At 34.1% G+C, this 20,945-nt stretch overlaps 1 protein-coding gene across 1 annotated transcript in view; it reads left to right on the top strand.

Moving 5' to 3' along the window:
• Nucleotides 1-20,945, top strand: part of LOC121425385 — a 68,808-nt gene that overhangs the window by 5,770 nt on the left and 42,093 nt on the right. The window contains exons 2-3 of the mRNA XM_041621416.1: nucleotides 8,790-8,855; nucleotides 11,453-11,547. Coding sequence (XP_041477350.1) covers nucleotides 8,790-8,855; nucleotides 11,453-11,547 — 161 coding nt within the window. The remainder of the gene's footprint in view (nucleotides 1-8,789; nucleotides 8,856-11,452; nucleotides 11,548-20,945) is intronic.

Raw genomic sequence — 20,945 nt, 5'->3', positions numbered from 1 at the left:
ATCTTAGGTTTTTGCACTGACAGTTTGGAGCATGATAAAACTCCAACTTGTGAATTCATGATCATTGATGCTATATACTTCAAAGTATCCGACTTTCACCAACCTCTACATGTACATGTACTTCTTCAGCGATGGCATGGGCTCACATTTAAAAGCAAGTTTGTATTCGGATATCTGTGTTACATGATGTACATGTAGCTCTATGAATCCATGAATCTACAGTGGCATTTCTTTGCAGTATCACAAAGCAAAGGGGCCGTGGAAAGAATGTGGCGCGATCAATAAATTATGTCATAGTATTTTGGTCAGCCATAATCACGATTTGAGTGATGTATCTTTAATTGTACACAAGCAGCAAGGACAATACAGCGAAATTAGATACAGCCACATTTGTCAGCAATCAAGATCGTAAGATTCAGAACATCCAAGATGAAAGGATGATTATACTCAGGATGATAGTTATTTTGAATGAAAAAAAATCTCAGAAGCTATTTACAAATATTCTGATTACCTTTAGACTCATCCATAATCGATAATGAAAGACCCGTTTCTAGGTACTGCTATTAAACTTTTATTAAAATTCTTTTTAATACCATTTTTTGTAATCTTAAAACATGTTCTTTATCATACAATACATTCCATAATATGTTCTTCTTGGATTTATACAGGTCTGGTACATTTTGTTTTCTTCTCACAAAAAATGAGATTTGGTCTTCTCAGTGTGCCGTAGTGGTATGATAAACATTGTATTCAATATAAAATTATCACTAAGGCTATAGCTATTAAATTAATGATACCTGCTAATAATATCTACATATTTTTCTTTAGAGTGTTAGTAAAGGTACTTTGCTGTTACATAATTACATTCATTATTCATATTTCTTTCATTTTCAAACTAAGAAATGCTGATGAAGTTCACTTCGTAAGGATGTCATGTCCGTTACGCTAGTATATTATCAACTATTAGGGCATGAATAAAAAATAATATTTTCTATCACATTTTTCTCCTTTAATTAGGTGTGGTGGATGGTAGTAACTGGAAAATACTCATTAACTGTTGTTAACCGGTGTAAAATAAAATTTTCTAAATATTTTTTTGTTTTATAAATATTGTACAAAAAGACCCCCTCTCAACTTGCAAAATAATAGGAGATATTACAGATTACCAGTTATGATATGTGTCTTTAACCTCTAGCCTTAACATGTAAACAATTAGACTTGTACCATATCTTGTAATAAAATAATTATATTCGCTTACAAAAAGTGGACAAAACTGTCATGTCCGTTACGCTTCGTGTGTCATGTCCGTTACGCTACATTTTGAGCTAGGAATACAGAATGCACTGCAAAACTGTTGTTAAATACCATTTTATGGATAGAGCATGATCTTACGGTTAAATTAACACCAACGTCAGGTGCATGCAATCTAAGAATTCACAGGAATATTGATAAGCAATAGGAGGTAAAAATGCTTCGTCCATTTCGTGTCATGTCCGTTACGCTCACAAAGAGTGCAATTTCTCCGCAACTGTTCAACGAAACGATTTGAAATTTTATGTGTATGTAACTGATACTTAAATGTGTCTGATAAGCTTAGTAACAATTATCAAAAGACTGCTAATTCTACTGTATAAACCTTTGAATTACAAAAAATTGTCTGAATGTCATGTCCGTTACGCTGGAATTGACCATATGAATACAAGCATTACATTTTCAAGGAAGTTTACTCAAATTGTTGGAAAATAAAAAACAATCATGAAAATGAGGTTTCTAAAATTACAGTAAAATATAATTGGGAAGGATTGCTATTCAGAAAACTGTGTATGCTCTCACATTGATATTTATGTATGGCAAAATTAGTGTGAAAAGCAAGGGCAAATTTGTGTACTGAATGTGTACATGTACATATACAGTCACATATGTATATTTCTATGTGCAGTTCATTATTACCCTGAAGCAAATAGACATTTCTAATGTCAATTCTTCCAGTTTGGTCATTTAAAAAATCATGTCATTGTGCTACTTTGAGATTTTTTTTTCTTCAATTCAATCTTATTATCAGCATTTTTCTTTAATGGGCAAGCCAAGTAGTCCACACCTTTTCATCAGAGTTTTGTAGTTTGGCAAGGGGAGTATACAGTATGCGTTTGAAAATTGGAGCAAATTTGGATAATTATGAATTTATGAAGTTCTTTTCCATTTCAATTTAAAAAGCAAGCAATTTTAATACGCATCTGTACAATGTACAGACTGCCATTGTGTTTTATATAGATGTTGTAAAATATCAGAATGTTGTCTTCAAAATGTTCATGGAGGCTGGAGCAAAGGTTTTTAAGGTCCTCAGAATTTGTAAAATGGTTTTAATGAACATCATCTTACATGTACATGTATTTCCTGTGCTCTGAATAAATGCAGTTCTGCCTTTTTATGTACATGTAATACACCATTTATACTGATCTACATGTACACCATACCGTTCACAGACTGGGAAGTGGAATATTTCAAGTCTAATGCCCAACCATTGTTCAGTTGTAAACAATGGAACTTTCTCCAAGCAACATATTGTACAAAGATCTAGTTTCAGGTTCAGTATTAAAAGAAGCTTTAGACTCCTAATTGATATGTGCAGTACATGTACCATTAACAAGGCTTTTTTCTTCATGTACATGTATGCCTGAATATTGGGGGGATTATAGTCACATGTTACTGTTTACATGTATGTACTACTTTAGGCTTACCACATGGTCTTGAATCACAAATCGGAATCATGATTCAAAACACAAACATGAATCACGTACATATTCCGGGTATTATTGACCCTCTATCGCCGTCTGTTACTTCAGGCCTAACCATAGCGTATTGTAGTGCACAGTTTGAGCCAGGAATTACCAGTCAACTTCAACATGGGTTTCATTGCAAAAGATACAAAACCGATGCCTACAGTTACTGTGTAATTATGTGAAAGCAAAGAATAATGTCATAAAATCATGATTCAAATCACTATTATATGTTTATTCAACCTTTTTCAAACATGATTCTGCAGAAACTTCTTTCTGAACGTGTTTCAAATCGTGAATTGGCATGTACTTGTAGGGTAAAGTAGCGTATAAACACACTCGAAAGCTTGTCTGAGCACAAATGTCAGTCGATGCTCAACATTATTGAAGTGATGGCTCTGTGACCTCGTGTACACTTTCTCATTAAACATCGCCATGAGTAGGCTGACATGCTGTTCGGGGGCCCCCTCGAATGCCGGGCCCCTGGTCCAAAATAATGAATGCTCCCCCTTCGTTATGACCATGACTGTTGTTTTGCATGGTTCAAATTCCTTTCTAGCCAAATTCAATGATAGTGCACATTGCTTGTGCCTCCCCATCCAGACAGATGCACGTGGAAATACTTGAAACCAAAGGTCTGGCCTAGCCGGCCTCTACATGTACATGTAGCTATCATTGAACAAGTATATACCTGACAATACATGTATACTGGTAATAATGATTAATTATACAAGTACAGTACATGTAGACCTGTGTACAACATGTAGTGTTCAATATCAATTTATTTATTTTCTTACTTAAATTGCTAGTGACATGTAATTGTAATTTTAATATGTTTAATAGAGATAAGAATAAGATATAAAAAAACTAAGCTTCAAGATGAAAATCTGATATTTAATGACTAATTATGTTTCCATGATTTTATTGCGTTTTCTTTTTTTTTGCATGTTTTACATACATGTATGTGTACACTGTATGAGAAGTGAACATTTTCATGGTAGTGTAGTTCATACATGTATTTATTAAAAGTGAAAGAGATTGTACTATATTGAGAAATGTATAGTTGTAGAATTGATTTGTATAATGATTTATGATAGAAATTGATTGTATTTCTAATGAATTTCATACTTGTTTATGTTGATATACATGCTTCTTATATTAGCTAGCGTATTATTTGACCAATGTACTGTACATGTTATATTAGCTAGTGTAAATTATTTGACCAAATACACTGTACGGGTATCAATGTGCATGTACATGTACATGATTGCATTTTCATTGTGGAGTTAGCAAGCATACCACAAGAGGAATAATCGAGGATTAATCGTGGATCTCTACGCTTCCTGCGGCCATACTCTTCCCCTTTTGAAAGCTGATTTCATATTCATCTCCCCCAAGTGGGCTTGTTATTTGAACAGCGTTAGATGATGGCTCTCTTTACATGAAAGCCTTGCTTCCTCCACAAAATTCACCATGGAGACACAATGGCTTGATTTAGACGTTTTTTGCCGAGATGTCAGCTCGTGGGTTTGTAAGACAAACACCAAACCCCCGCCAGAAGGGCATGGAGAGAGGATGAAAAATGGCATCGGAGGGGGGACAAGAATCAATCAGAGAATGTAACGCTATGTGTTGTGGTTGCCAAGTACCCCCCATGTTTCTAGAATTTCCCGTCTAAATTACGACGAGGAAGTGACGGTGCTAATTTGAAAAAAGGCACTCGTGCATTCTTTTGTGCTGTTTTCTCATCCCCTCTCCACTTTCCAAACCCTGCTCTGTGTTTATCTCTGAATGTACATGTACATCATTTCATTGAGCACTTACAATTTGGCTTTTCTCAACTTGTATGGGCTGTCTGCTTTAATGATTCATACCGTTTCTGTTTGAGTGGCATTGTGTTTTAAGCTGGACAGTGTGTCCGTGGCTGTGGTTAACTGGGTGTTATTTGTTCAGCTAGAATATGCACGCTAATTGCCGCAGAAAGCTGTAACCTCCATCGCATGGGCAAAGCAGACATCCATTTCCCCCTTTCACTTGCTCAGAGTTAATGTTGTGTCATTGTCCCCAGGGCTACATACAGTACAGGTACAACATCCCTTCCTTGTACAATATAAATTACATCCCTTGTAAAAGTTGTAAATTACGTCTACATTGTATAATGTACTTGCACATGTACATTACACATTTTTATAAATATCAAGTAACAATGAGGAAGGTCATAAGGCATACTCAATTGCTATAAACATTTCCCCCTTTGCCTGACAAACAAGGTAATGGTCATTGCCTAAAAATATTTATAGACTCACTGAGAGCTTTTTCAAGGAGGCCTATTGATGTGTTGTTATCCAAATGTTTTAGGGAAAATGCAACCAGAGTTAAAAGAGAGGAGGAAGCAATTTAATTGACCCACAGGTATTAAACTTGAAATGAAGAAAAAAAAAACGAACAAAAAGATACATGTACGCCGAAAGCATGAAGCGATCTTACCCTTGATTTGAAAACGACAATGTTTGTGTTGCTGCAGTTCTCCGTTTTGCGACTTGTTCATTACACTACACTCATGTAATCTGATAGGAATAACTTGTGCAAGTTTTAAAATGATTGGTTTAAAGTTTAATTAAAAAGATAATTATTTTAAAAGATTAAAAGTGTGTGTTTTATAATGCATCACAGTATTTGTCAAATCATGCTTTGAGACTTGTATTCTGATTTGCATTTTAAAGTGCGTGATCTATAGACCACACTTAACTTGAATCTCCCCCCCCCTTCCTTGTTAGCTGAAGATGTGTGTACATGTATGTCTTCTTGTTAAGACCCTTTTGTTTTAGAACTTCCCTTTTGTACAATAATGACCTAGACCTGCCCTTGAATGTTCTTCCCCCTTTCCTTGTGTCACATCGCATCATATTCAGACTCTCATTGCCCATATTCGTGTGTACCCAAAATGAAGATTATAGTCACATGTTACTGTTACATGTATGTACTACTTTAGGCTTACCACATAAAAAATTGGACTCACTGACTCATTCATTGTGTGAACAGAACTTTGTTGTACATGTAGGCCTATTGTACATTAGAAGTCTCACCCCTCTCCCCTACCATTTCCTCAAACGCTTGAAATGGGGCCAGGTGGCTTGGAATTCTTTGTTTTGATTTTAAGGGTCAAGTCCACCCCAGAAAAATGTTGATTTGAATAATAGGGAAAAATCAAACTAGCATAATGCTGAAAATATCATCAAAATCGGATGTGAAATAAGAAAGTTATGACATTTTTAAGTTTCGCTTAATATTTTTCACAAAACAGTGATATGCACAACTCAGTGACATGTAAATGAGACAGTAGATGATGTCCTTCACTCACTATTTCTTTTGTTTCTTATTGTTTGAATTATACATACGTCATTTTTTGCAAATTTGACAATAATGACCAACTTGACTAAGCAAATTCCACATGTTCAGGGAGGAATTGATTGTTTTTACACTTGACAAAGAGGAGAAAATTAGATTATTTCATATTTCACATAATAAAATACAAAAGAAATAGTGAGTGACGTCATCAGTCTCCTCATTTGCATACAGACCAACATGTGTACATAATTGTTTTGTGGAATTAAGCGAAACTTTGAAATGTCGTAACATTCGATTTCAATGAAATATTCATTGTTATGCTTGTTTGATTTTTCTCGTTTTATTGCCTCACCTGCGAAGCAAAGTGAGACTATAGGCGCCGCTTTTCCGACGGCGGCGGCGACGGCGGTGGCGACGGCGGCGTCAACATCAAATCTTAACCTGAGGTTAAGTTTTTGAAATGACGTCATAACTTAGAAAGTATATGGACCTGGTTAATAAAACTTGGCCATAAGGTTAATCAAGTATTACTGAACATCCTATTAGAGTTTCATGTCACATGACCAAGGTCAAAGGTCATTTAGGGTCAATGAACTTAGACCATGTTGGAGGAATCAACATCGAAATCTTAACCCGAGGTTAAGTTTTTGAAATGTCATCATAACTTAGAAAATATATGGACCTAGTTCATGAAACTTGGACATAAGGTTAATCAAGTATCACTGAACATCCTACATGAGGTTCACGTCACATGACCAAGGTCAAAGGTCATTTAGGGTCAATGAACTTTGGCCAAATTGGGGATATCTGTTGATTTCCCCTCATAACTTTGAATGTTTATGGATCTGATTCATGAAACTTGGACATAATAGTAATCAAGCATCACTGAAAATTTTGTGCAAGTTTGAGGTCTCATGATTAAGGTCAAAAGTCATTTAGGGTTAATGAACTTTGGTGGAATCTGGGGTATCTGTTGAATTACCATCATAACTTTGAAAGTTTATTGGTCTAGTTCATTAAACTTGGACATTAGAGTAATCAAGTATCACTGAACATCCTGTGCGCGTTTCAGGTCACATGACCAAGGTCAAAGGTCAATGAACTTTGGCCGAATTGGGTGTATCTGTTGAATTAACATCATAACTTTGAAAGTTTATGGATCTGATTCATGAAACTTGTACATAAGAGTAATCAAGTATCACTGAACATCCTGTTCGAGTTTCAGGTCACATGATCAAGGTCAAAGGTCATGTAAGGTTAATGAACTTTGGCCATGTTGGGTTTTTTTGTTGAATAACCATCATATCTCTGTAAGTTTATTGGTCTAGTTCATAAAAAGTGGACATAAGAGTAACCATGTATCACTGAACATCTTGTGCGAGTTAGAGTAGTATTCAAAGTCAGCACTGCTGCTATATTGAACCGCGTGATGCAGGTGAGACGGCCAGAGGCATTCCACTTGTTCAAATAAACTTTTTGTTGAGGTGGACTTATCCTTTAACTTTAATAACATGCATCCTTCTCTATCCACTGAAGTAGGATTAATACTTTAATCATAATTCTCAGTTTTTTTTCTTATAACAATTAAAGAAATATATGCCTAAGGATTCTGGTAAAGATTATGCACATTTGTAGATGTACATGTAATTGCTGAGAAATTAGCAAAATAAAACATGGCTTTCTAGCCGGATGTCCACTCTCTTTAAAGGTCAAGTCCAAGTCAGAAAAATGTTGATTTGAATCAATAGAGAAAAATCAGACAAGCACAATGCTGAAAATTTCATCAAAATCGGATGTAAAATAAGAAAGTTATGACATTTCAAAGATTCGCTTATTTTTAACAAATAGTTATATGAACGAGCCAGTTGCATCCAAATGAGAGAGTCGATGATGTCACTCACTCACTATTTCTTTTGTTTTTTATTGTTTGAATTATAAAATATTTCAATTTTTGCGAATTTGATGATTAGGACCTCCTTGCATGAATCACAAAATGTTAAAATAATGGAATTCCACGTGTTCAGGGAGGAATGAAACTTCATTTCACATGAAAATGACGAGGAAATGAAAATATTTCATATTTCATATAATAAAATACAAAAGAAATAGAGAGTGAGTGATGTCATCAGTTCCCTCATTTGCATACCGACTGAGATGTGCATACAACTGTTTTGTGAAATGAAGCGAAACTTTAAAATGTCATAACTTTCTTATTTACATCTGATTTTGATGAAATTTTCAAGGTCATGCTTGTTGGATTTTTCTCTTTTTATTCAAATCAAGTTTTTGTTGGGGTGGACTTGTCCTTTAATTTCTATCTTGTAAACAGCTCTTATAATTTAGCAAATGTATCTTCTTGCTCCTTAAATTGGGAGCATTGATTAATTTTAGCTTAAGTTTCTTACTTTAAATAAAAAATATGGGCATAAATGAATGAGTCAATGAGAAATGTGCTTATCTCTGTTGGCTATCTTCAGTGTCATCAATTTTTAGCTCAGAAGCATCAGATTTTACGATTTAAAGAAGTTAAGTTAATGTAACTGTAGATTTAGATCTTCTTTGACACTGACAACTGACAATTAACCTTGGTCTTCATGTAATCATTGTATGCCATACATTCCTTTATCTTTAAAAGAATTTCTACTTTTCTTTCTCTCTTTACAGGCCTTGAATGTGTAATTGAAAGTGTGTTTGGATCAGAATTTGTACAAAAAGTTTCTCCTTTCAAAGGTGAGTGAAAGTGAAAGTTAAGTTCAAGAATATTTTTTTGTAGAGACGAAGGAGACGAAACCATTATGCCTCTATAAACAGAATACGTGTGAAGCACATTAATTTGTTAAAAGTTCATATATCCATTTTATTTTACATGGTATTTTATCCTTGTCCATGAGGTTACGAATAATGTGCGACTAAAAGAAAATAAAATTGTGTCTTTTGACGATATAGCTTTCAGACATATTCAAGGCAAATTATCACTCTCTTTAATGCACAAAAGGCAAATAGCCTAAATGGTGTACAAGTATATCACAACAGTTCATATTCTGAACATTTCATTGCGTGCATTGTATTTCAAATTAGCACTTTAAATTGTTAATTTGAAATACAATGCACGCAATGAAATGTTCAGAATATGAACTGTTGTGATATACTTGTACTGTATTTCAAATTAGCACTTTAAAGTGCTAATTTGAAATACAATGCACGCAATGAAATGTTCAGAATATGAACTGTTGTGATATACTTGTACACCATTTAGGCTATTTGCCTTTCAGGCATTTGTTTAAAAAAACTTTGCCTCTATAACAAGATAGAACCTACTGTTATAAACTACTTTAAATGGTCCATTTGATTAGCCTAGAGAAGCAGATTTTTGACAATTAAAATTAAGTTTTTGAAACATTACTTTGGTGGAAGATGATCTATTCAATACTGCAGTGAATTAATTGCATGAGGACTCAAGGCGATTTCTCACCGAAAAGCTTTGATCCCTGAATTCATAACAAAAAAGAGCCTGACAAAAGCCACATTCTCTGCAATATTAAAGCTTATTAATTGTTAGAGATTTAGGCAGTAGGTTTTTAAAAGTAGCCCTCAGAATAAAAACAGAATTATTATTTTTGCTTGCTTCATCAATATTTAGAACTTAGCCCTTTAGCACACATACGCTACACTCTTTATAACAACCCAAATATACCTGTTCCATGGGGTACAGTACTTTAATGGAACTTCTTATTAAAGAGTAAGAAATTCTTGTCAAAATGAATAGATTCTATTTGCTTGAAGAACAAGAGCTGTGCACTTTTGTTTTCTTTCCCCTTTTTTTTATATTATATACTTTCCCCTTTTTTAACAACAAACTGTTCATTTTTAATCGACATTCTATAAAGAAGTCATTTGGTGAGTTATTGTGTACATTGTTTTTAGAATACACGATTTGTGTTAAATTCAAGTACCAGCACTAAAAATCATAAATTACTTTTACTTTTGAATTACTATTATTGATACAAGGAAACTAAAATTTGGGGTGAAAGGGGAAGCCCAGTTAAACCACCTTGATACTTGTTTGGTTTTCATAGTAAACTGAAGTAAGAACAAAAGGTCAGGCTAGTGAGAATTTGCACAAATTTTGTTTAAAGGACAAGTCCACCCCAACAAAAAGTTGATTTAAATAAAAAGAGAAAAATCCAACAAACATAACACTGAAAATTTCATCAAAATGGGATGTAAAATAAGAAAGTTATGACATTTTGAAGTTTCGCTTGATTTCACAAAACAGTTATATGCACATCATGGATGGTATGCAAATGAGGAGACTGATGACGTCATCCACTCACTATATCTTTTGTATTTTATTATATGAAATATTCTAATTTTCTCATTGCCAATGAAACAACGATTAATTCCTCCCTGAACATGTGGAATTAGCATTGTGTAATATATGGTTCAGTCAAGTTGGTCCTTATTGCCAAATTTGTAAAAAATGAAATATTGTACAATTCAAGCAATAAAAACCAAAAGAAAAGAAATAGTGAGTGATGGACATCACTGACTGACTCATTTTGCATGTCAGTGAGTTGTGCATATCACTGTTTTGTGAAAATTAAGCGAAACTTTAAAATGCCACAACTTTCTTATTTTATGTCAAATTTTGATGAAATTTTCAGCGTTATGCTAGTTTGATTTTTATTTATTTATTCAAATCAACATTTGTCTGGGGTGGACTTGACCTTTAATAGAATTTATAATAGAGAAGTTAAGAACACTGAAACTACAGGTCAATCGAATACAAACATTTATCTCTTTGAAGTGTTAACTATTTAAGCACCTTCTATTGAATGGTTGCATTTTCATTAAAAAATCAGAAAATTTATAGGGGTTTTTTCTTTAAAAATCGCAGTTATTTCTACCTAAAATGTACAGGTATTTAGGATGAATTTCCAGAAAGAATTTAATACATGTTTCTGTGTAAGGTGATCTTTTTATTCATCAATTTTTCATGAAATCTTTTTAATGATCACATTGGTAAAAGAGTAAAAAGTCCTGTTAGTTACTGACTTTTATGTTAACAGTAAAAGATAGAACAAGAAATTCAAAATCATTTCAATAATCATCAAGTTTATATCTTATTTTGATCTGCTCATTCTTTTGTCACACTGATAAAAAGAATAAAAGCATGGCGGATTTAAGATGATGAAGTTACACATTTAGCTCATTGATTTATCAATCTGAAGGATAAAACTTTTCCCACTTTCCAACCAAAAACTTCAATTTAAATTTCTAGAGCTGTAACAATTAGATATCTTTATATAATTTCCTCTCCTTTACAGCTGCACAAGATGGTATCCACGGTCATGAGCCATGTGATTGGCAGGGAGAGAAGGAGAACTGTGAAATGTGTGCGGCAAGGCAGGAAATTGTGCAGGTAAATCACCAACATTGAACATTGTATGACATGAATGATGGCTATAGGCTTGTAATGATTGGGTTTTAATCCCACCGCTGCCACCAAATGGAAGGCTCAATATTGTGAGAGTGCTTGTGTAAGTCTTTCCGCACAGTGAAGTGTGTAGTGATTACAGGTGTACATGTACATGTAAAGGTGCTTTATAGGAAATTATAAAAGAAATTATAAAGAATCTAGGGTGAAAATTTTAATGTCTAAGGGTGTGGATCTATAGGTACACAAACTGTTATCAGTTTTAACTAACACCCCAGTTTATGCAGTGCATACAGATTCAAGGAGAAGAGAATGTTGATGAGAACTGTTTGGGGAGGGGTAAATTTCATTTGTTTCACAATTTTGAAAATGATGGAAAGGTAAAATTGATCAGGATCTTATTACAATATATAGCAAAGTGAACCTTTGGGTTTGGTATTTCACTGGAGCATGGTTTCAATTTCTCAACTACTGCTTTATAACACCAGGTTGAAATGTACTCTCAAGAGATACAATTCCTCGCAGTTGCAGATATGACTGGGAAAATTCTTTGAAATCTTCAGAAAATGTGTTGTAAAGCAAAGAATGAAGAATGCCACAAATAAAGTTGTTAAGCTTTGATTCTTGTCTGCTGGGAAGTGCTCTTAAAGGTTTCTAATTCTGCATCAGTGCATGATGGGTGCTGCATACAAATCACAGGAGATAAACCACAAAAGGGATGAAATGAGAGAACAGCATCCTGCTCGTCGGGTTGCTGAACGCTCATCAATTGTACTTGTGGGTTTTGTGTTCAAAAGTACCTCTTCCCTCTCTCCCCATCTTAGTTTCCCTTATGGTTCTTTCCATCCTCCCATCTTCCTTTTTCTCTCGCCCTTCACCTATCTTGCTTTCTCTCATTCTCTTGTGCTCTCTCCTCAACTTTATCTTCTCACTTTCCCCCTCTGAATTTTTGGTTCCCCTCACTCATTTTTACCCCCCCCCTTCTGTCGCTGTCTTGATCTGTCACCCTCTATCTTTTGTCTGCCCCCCTTCCCCACTCTCTCTCTCTCTCTCCCCTCTCCCTTTCTTTCTCTCTACAACCACATTCTTTTCATTCTATTCACATTTTGTTTCTTCTTTATCTTGTGCTCATATGATGTTTCTTCTCTATCTTGTGCTCATATGATTTGCCTCAGGACAAAAGTACATGTATATGTGTATAATAGTGATAGATATAAAAAAAACATTTCCACTCAGCTGAAATTGCAATGAAAGAAAGAAGAAAAAAAAATTGTCGTAGAAATTAAAGAAAAACTAAACGACAAGAATAAGAAATGTAGTATGTACTTTATGGAATAATTAATTCATTTTTTGTACAAAAGAGTATCAATCATGAATATTTCCACTTTTCTTTCCTCATTTCTTATCAAAATGGTTTTCGTTCATTCTTATGATTTTCCCTCTTGAGTTCTTTATAGAAATGCTTCTTGTAAGTTTCATTTGCCTTTTGAATTTTTTCTTCCTCTCGCTTTGACAAAAAAAATATGTCATTTCTGCATATATTGTCAGTTTTAATTTGAATGTGTTTTTTTTTCTCTGGAATTGTGGTTTTTGAGGATTTTCTTTCATTTTGGAATTTGTCATTTTATAGATGATTAGAGACTTGAAGCTTCAAACATGTTTCCTGTGATGATATTCCATGATCCAATGATGTGATTAAGTCACTATCTTCCAGTTTTTAATTTTCAAGTAATATTTTCAAAATACAGATGGAACTTGTAAAGCTCAGAAGATTTAATTTGAGTATTACCGGAAAGGATTGTTCGTTATTTTCAAAGTTTTTAATTCATTGTAAAGAGCAAAATATTTTCTCTACAATTGTATTGTGGTGTGTGAAAGATAGAAGCAAAATAAAGCCTGATACAAATGAAGTTTTGAAAAAAAAACCACACAGGTCTGAAGTGATTTAGCCTTCAGTGATAATTCTAGTTTGGTTGATGGACACCATACAACACAAATTAATTTATTACATGTACATACCCCTGTAGTAAAGATACACACTCATGGACAGTGATTAAAAAAATCAAATCTACAATCTCCCCGACAGTTTGTATTTAGTGGTTCTCTGAAAAATGATATGAATAGTTGGGCATTAGTATCCAGTTTTGTGTATTCACATTTTCAACATTTTCTCACTATAAATTCAATATATGGATCGTTGACAAATTAAGGAAAATATTTTACACTGTATACATGTACATGTAGGCCTAAATGATACTGAGGTGGTTTCATGTACATGTACATATGTACATATGTATGACAGTTGTTTTAGATGAAAAGAATGTAAGTTTTTGTCTCGCCTGCATGCACTTGTTCATACAAACATGAAGCAGTAAGCAAGACATACCTGAAGTAGACGTCAGCTGCGACATCAACATCAAATCTTTGATCATGTTTAGGTTTTGAAATGTCATTTATAACTTTTAAAGTACAAGGGCTTAATATCAAACTTGGACCCGAGGGTACTGTATAAGCTGGTATTTTCGCGGGGGTTTTATTTTCGCGGATTTCGCGAATTGCCGATCGGCCGCGAATTTAACAACACGCGAAAATATTAACACATTTCTTAGTCAGTGCCAATGCCCCCAACAGCAAAGATTTGCTATTGAAAACATCCTGCATAGTTAGAAAATTGAGATATGCATCTCTACATGTACATGTACAAAAAATAAGGCTTAGAAAGTACAGTTAGTGATTCAAAAAGTTAGCTAGAATTTCACTTTTTTTAATGTCTCGAACGAAATCAGAGCCTAAATTATTTTCTAACTTAATACACTCACTGTAATAATAAAATGTATTTTCCATGAAATAATTTGATTTTATTGTCATCTGATTGACTCTATACACACGTATTGGTAGCTATTTGCATACTCATTAATATTCATAAGTCACATGACCAGAATTTTGAGGGTGAAGATTCTGTTCACAAAATTCCACAATTTTTCACTTTTACCAACTTTTTGAAAAATTAATCAAACAAAACACAAATTCCAAAGATTGCTTTACTTTATTAGATCCTGTGGCATGATGATTTTTTAGATCTAAAGGTTAAAAAAGTGAAATTTAAGCCACCTTTTCTAACTGTTTTTACAGGGACATATTTATGTACAAAAGACATATCAGCATAATGACTTTGAGTAGTAAAGATTTGCACATGATTTGCACTGGATTTACTTCTTTGAAATGCTGTGAAAATGATTCGTACATCTTCCGATCGCGAATTTAAGAACCCGCGAAAATGTCAGGACACCCGCGATTCGCGAAAAATTCTCTACGCGAAAATATCAGCTTTTACAGTAATCAAGTATCACCGATCTCTTGGTTTGAGTTTTTAGTCTCATAATGAAGGTCATTCTATGTAATGTCAAATTATTTTTATTTATTTTTTTGTCAACTGGAAAAATGATTAATCTGATAATTGTTTTCAAAGTCAGCTTTTCTGCTTTTGAATCGCAAAATGCAGGCGAGGCTGCCAGAAGCATTCCATGTGTTGATATGTAATTATTTGCATTATAACTGCATGTGCATGTACGTAAACTCTGAATGGCTTAAAATATGGCTTCCCTTTAAATCACAAATTGGAACCTGGCAAATGCAGCAAGTGCCTCTCGAAAATGAGCCCCTTGAAAAGACCCCCAAATTACCCCAACCTCAAACCCCAAATTAAAGAGGTCCTTCATGAATTCTCTCTCATAACAGCCCTGCATCCGAGCTAACGCTACCTGTGATTACATGTACATGTACCTATGTACAGGATACTTATGCTTGTACTTCAATGATTATGTGTGTCTTGAAAACTTACAATCACTTTCATTCCCCACAAAATAATTAGAGCCCCCCCCCCCATTTCCCCCACTATGTGATGAAAAAAGCTTCCCTCAGAGTTGTTCAGTTACTACCAGGAATGGACTCTTAACTCTTTTTTTTCTGCAAATTACAGTAGCCTCTGTGATAATCAGACACCCTTTTTATTCTCTCTATTTCAGAGACCATGCCCACCCCTGTATACAGTTGAATGACGCCCCCCCCCCCCACCTCTCCTCTGATTTACACAATCATTTCTTAATAGCATCCATCAATTTTCAATCATTGAATACAACCCCTGTCTTCGAAGATAAAAGCAAATCATGAAATTGTACATGTACATGTACGGCCCCTGCCGTGTACAAAAACGTAAAAATGACCATATGATTGTAATTTTTAGCATGGTCAGCCCCCCCCCCACTTTTGGCTCAGCTCCCCCCCCACTTTGAAATCGTTCCGCGGCCCCTGCCCAGGCAATGTCTTTTTGGTACAGATATGAATTTAGACCATGCTCTTTCATTGAAATTCTTTAATTTACTGTTGCTCAATCAATTTTAATATTAATATTTGAGCTAAAATTATAGGGAAATCTATTATCTTTATAATGTACAACTCTTTTATACAAATTAGATGAAAATACATGTTGTAGTATTAAGAGTTGAAAATTGGTGAGTTCAGAACCGCAAAGTCCAGACTGTTGTCGTGAAATTTTTATGCAATAACCACAATATTCTAGAGGCTTGTTACTTGCCTTGTTACTTGTTACAGGCTTGTTAATTGCCACTAATCACCATTCTTATGAATAACATTGTCTTTACAGTCAGTGAACTACATGTAAAGTATTTGTACAAGTAGGTAATTCCATGAAACTGGTTTATACTACACAGTTTATAATGCCAAACCACAAAATGAATAGATATTCATTTCCTCAATTATGACCTACAGGTACACACAAGAAGTATGTAGTTTGTATGCTGCAGAAATGTGAAAGAAAGTGAAAATAAAATGTAAAAAATATACTTGTACATGAGATATCTACATGTAAATGTATTTCTGGAATAAGACTTATTTGTGTTCACATGGAATTTTAGATTCTAAAAATTGAAGTTTGGTGTGCCACATTCAGATTGTTTGCTGTGAAAATCCTATTTTACTCGAAAGTGGTCTGTGCACTGCTCAGCCTAAAGTCCCTATCACTGACTTGTATTTGAAGAGGGAGTAAATCATGTATGTGTGGTAACAATGAGACCATATGATTGGTAGATAAATAACAGTTTAATGGTTATTTGACTTTTATAGATCGAGTGATGATTTGAATAAAAAGTGCTTAGACCAATTTGGTACAGTAGTAGACCAGGGGAGACATGAGCCAGTTGTAGAAAGAATTGCAATCAAATAAAACTCCCAAACATTGAAACAATTATATCCTAAATTGGTTATTAGAGACTTTAGACCAAGTGATGATTGGACTAAACAGTGCTTAGTTTATAGTTACATGTAGATCAATTTGATACAGTAGTAGACCATGGGAGACATGAGACAGTTTTAGAAAGAATTGCAATCAAATAAAACTCCCAAACATTGAAACAATTATAGCCTAAATTGGTTATTAGAGACTTTAGACCTAGTGATGATTGGACCATAGAGCTCTCTGTTAATAGCTCCATGATTGGACTAAACAGTGCTTAGTTTATACATAGAGCTATTGAATAGCTCCATGGTTTATAGTTAGATCAATATGGTACAGTAGTAGACCAGGGGAGACATGCGGCAGTTTCAGAAAGATTCTACAGTTCCACTTAATGTTTAGCTAAGGTATGCAAGAACATTTATTTATTTTAAAATGTCTGGGCTTGAATATATACAAGACTATCAAATGCTTAGCCTGTGGATTCCCCCTTTTGATTGGCATTACATGTATATAAATCTAATTCTGTACTTAAAGGACAAGTCCACCCCAACAAAAACTTGATTTGAATAAGAAGAGAAAAATTCAACAAGCATAACACTGAAAATTTCATCAAAATCGGATGTAAAATAAGAAAGTTATGACATTTCAAAGTTTCGCTTCATTCCACAAAAACAGTTTTATGAACGAGCCAGCTACATCCAAATGAGAGAGTCGATGATGTCATTCACTCACTATTTCTTTTGTTTTTTATTGTTTGAAATATGAAATATTTTGATTTTCTCGTCATTGTCATGTGAAATGAAGTTTCATTCCTCCCTGAACACGTGGAATTCCATAATTTTAACATTTTGTGCTTCAGGCAAGGAGGTCCTAATCGTCAAATTCGTAAAATTTGAAATATTGTATAATTCAAACAATAAAAAACAAAAGAAAAAGTGAGTGAGTGACATCATCAACTCTCTCATTTGGATGTAACTGGCTCGTTCATATAACTATTTTGCTAAAAATAAGCGAAACTTTGAAATGTCATAACTTTCTTGTTTTACATCCGATTTTGATGAAATTTTCAGCATTGTGCTTGTTTGATTTTTCTCTTTTGATTCAAAATCAACATTTTTCTGAGGTGGACTTGACCTTTAAAACTGGTCTTACATACATTTATGCTCATTTCAAGATGTCATTTTGTGGTGTGTTTTGGGGGTCTATACTATAAAAGACTATAAGGGCTATTCCACGGTTACGTTAAATTTGGAGACACCTTGACTCATACTTGGAGCTGTAACTCCATTATTATTGATACTGTAGGAACTAAACATCTTCTTATCACAACAAAGTACACAGTCTGACTCTCCTTTGTATAAAAACAAAACTTGGGAAATTTTATTATGCTCTTGGCAAATCTTTGAAATGTGTCGGTTACTTACATGTACGTTACATGATTTTGACATGCATGAAATGAAAAGTCGACATATTAAGTGAAAAGTCTCCTCATGCAAGGCTTTTATGAGAGTTAATTATATCCATTTCAAAGAAGTTTATAGGGAGACAAACTTTGTATATAATTAAAAAAATAAAGAACACATGGTTTTTACTAGGGGTGCAGATAGTATGGTTACTCACGTTACGGTTACTCACGTTACATTTTGTCCATGTATGGTTAACAACACAAATGTCATTATGAATTCAATAATGTGTGTAAAATTCATTGCTAGGAACATCAAAAAGAGTTTTTATACCAAAAATTGTAACAATTGGAGCTTTATTGGGGAGTAAAAGGGAAAAGTATGATTTTGTTTACTAATTATGCATAAATTAACATAATCGCTTAATACCAATTTGCATGAAATAAATTACTGTATAGTATTGCAGATTATGTCCAAGACAACCTGCGTGCAAATTTTTCAAGGGGGGCCTGGGAGGCTCCCCACCCACCACCACCCCCTCCCATGGCCATATCAAGTAGTATGTTGTTGCAATAACAAAATGGTAATAAGGCATATTTCATTTTTCACTATTTTTCTTGTATTTTTCCTGTACAGAATGGAAGACTCAACTTTTGACCATTTTTTTCCAAAGTATACATATGAAATTAAACTTTTTATTTCTTGTTCCTGAAACTATCATGTATGAAGGACTTAAAGTATTCAAAAAATCAAGAAAATATTGAATTTGAATTTTTAAGCTCATGTCCTCCAACCTATGGAATCGCCCATAATACCATGTTTACACACCTAGAGTGTTGTTTCCTCAAGCAGGGTCAAACGCTGCAAAGAGGGCAACTGTGTTTGCGTTTATGCTAGGCGAGTTCAACACGGCCCACGGATCACGAATGGAAGTAGAATAGACTATAATGGTCATACCGTGTTTGACCTAGGTCATGCGGGTTTGACACGACTTTCTGTTTACACATGAAAAATTAGGTGAGTCTGACTCGGCTCGCAGGTTGAAACATGATTATGGCGGATCGAAAAAGCTGTGTTCAACACGGCTTGCGGATCACACTGATCGCGTTTACACAGCATAGAATTGCCGTGTTGACGTTGAGCATGGCTCACATATCAAAACCCTGAGCTGAGTCACTGTGTAAACACGGTGAAAGAGAGGCTGCACCCTATGGCCCGTATTCTCAAATCAGGTTTAACTTTATAAACTGTTTAAAGTTGTGGTTTAAGTATGGGAAGCCAAAAGTATCAAATTTTTAAAGTTGTACGTTTCTTATGTTTACTGTGCTCTTTCCTGATTCATCGCTGGTGAAGACAATAATCTATGTATACTTCTGAATGATTTTAGAGCCAAATGAGCTGAAATATATCTCTACCGTTAGTGATTTATGTAACAATTGGCTTCCCATACTTAAACCACAACTTTAAACCTGAGTTTAAGTTAAACCTGATTTCATAATACGGGCCCTATATCTTCTGCTTTTTAGAAGCCTCCTGCATTCCCAACTTGTTAAAATCTTGGCTACATTTTGCTCAGGTACAAAGAAATTTGCTATATATGTATTGGTTTTTATATCTGTATATCAAGATATATATGAAACAAATTGGAAATGTTGAATATGTACAAAGGCCAGGCCTGAAATTGATGCAATTATATTGAAATAGGAAAAATTCCCCTCTCACAGTTGTTCGTGTAATCAGTGAATCGAATTGACTTGAATTGAAAGTTGATACTCCTAACAAATCCATCCAAAATACATTTTATGCTGCCCTCCCCTGAAGAAGATTGAAGAAATTGAAGATTACTACTGTACCTTTACTGTATTAGAGTGAAAAGGTTCATAAATTTTGTGAGTTTTTTTCCCAGCTGAATAGAATCTGGTAATAATAAATCAACTATTAATGCCTTGAACATTGACGCAATTAATTATGTATAGCACCAAAGCGCCAATAATGTACATGTAATTATATTCCTCCTCTGAACAAAAGATATGTTCTCAGAATAGGATTTCTGTAAAGTACCCTTTTACTGAACTATTTAAAAATATTTTCTCCTTTCCTTTCAATGTAAAATCCAACTTCGACCTTGATTCAATAGCCCTAAAGATCAGAGATTTTGCCCAGTTTCATTATAAATTTCATCTTCAGAGTTTGAAGATATGAAGTAATTATTTTTGCAAGGTGACTCCGATTAGTATTCAGGGCAAAAACACTGGAATTCTGAATTAGTGTAATGTTATCTCTACCTGCAATCTTTCTGGAGATAATTACTATTCAGGTCCATCTGCACATGTGATAATTACTCTGACATCGCAACTCATCAACAACCATAAAGTTGGTAGAATTTGCGGGATATCCCTTAATTTTTACAATTCATGAATATTTGATGGAGTTATTTAATGGAATTCTCTTTTCAATATGAACTCAATAGGCGCCAACTATAAACTTTACAATATATTTTGTATGAAGAGAATCAAAGGTTAATTGCAACATATCTACATGTATAGTAGATATACATGTAAATGTATTCTTGACTAGTATTCTATGAATTTACCAAAGAAATTTCAGTATCATCATTTGTTGTATGCAGAGTATATTTCATACTACATGTACATGTAGGGCTGAGTCAAAAACACTGTTCAAATGACCACTAAAGCATATCTTATAATACTTTTTATACATAATGG

The sequence above is a fragment of the Lytechinus variegatus genome, chromosome 12 (assembly GCF_018143015.1).
Source record: "Lytechinus variegatus isolate NC3 chromosome 12, Lvar_3.0, whole genome shotgun sequence".
NCBI lineage: Eukaryota > Metazoa > Echinodermata > Echinoidea > Temnopleuroida > Toxopneustidae > Lytechinus > Lytechinus variegatus.
The sequence above is the reverse complement of the archived record's forward strand: the minus strand, read 5'-3'. Positions and strand labels throughout refer to the sequence as shown.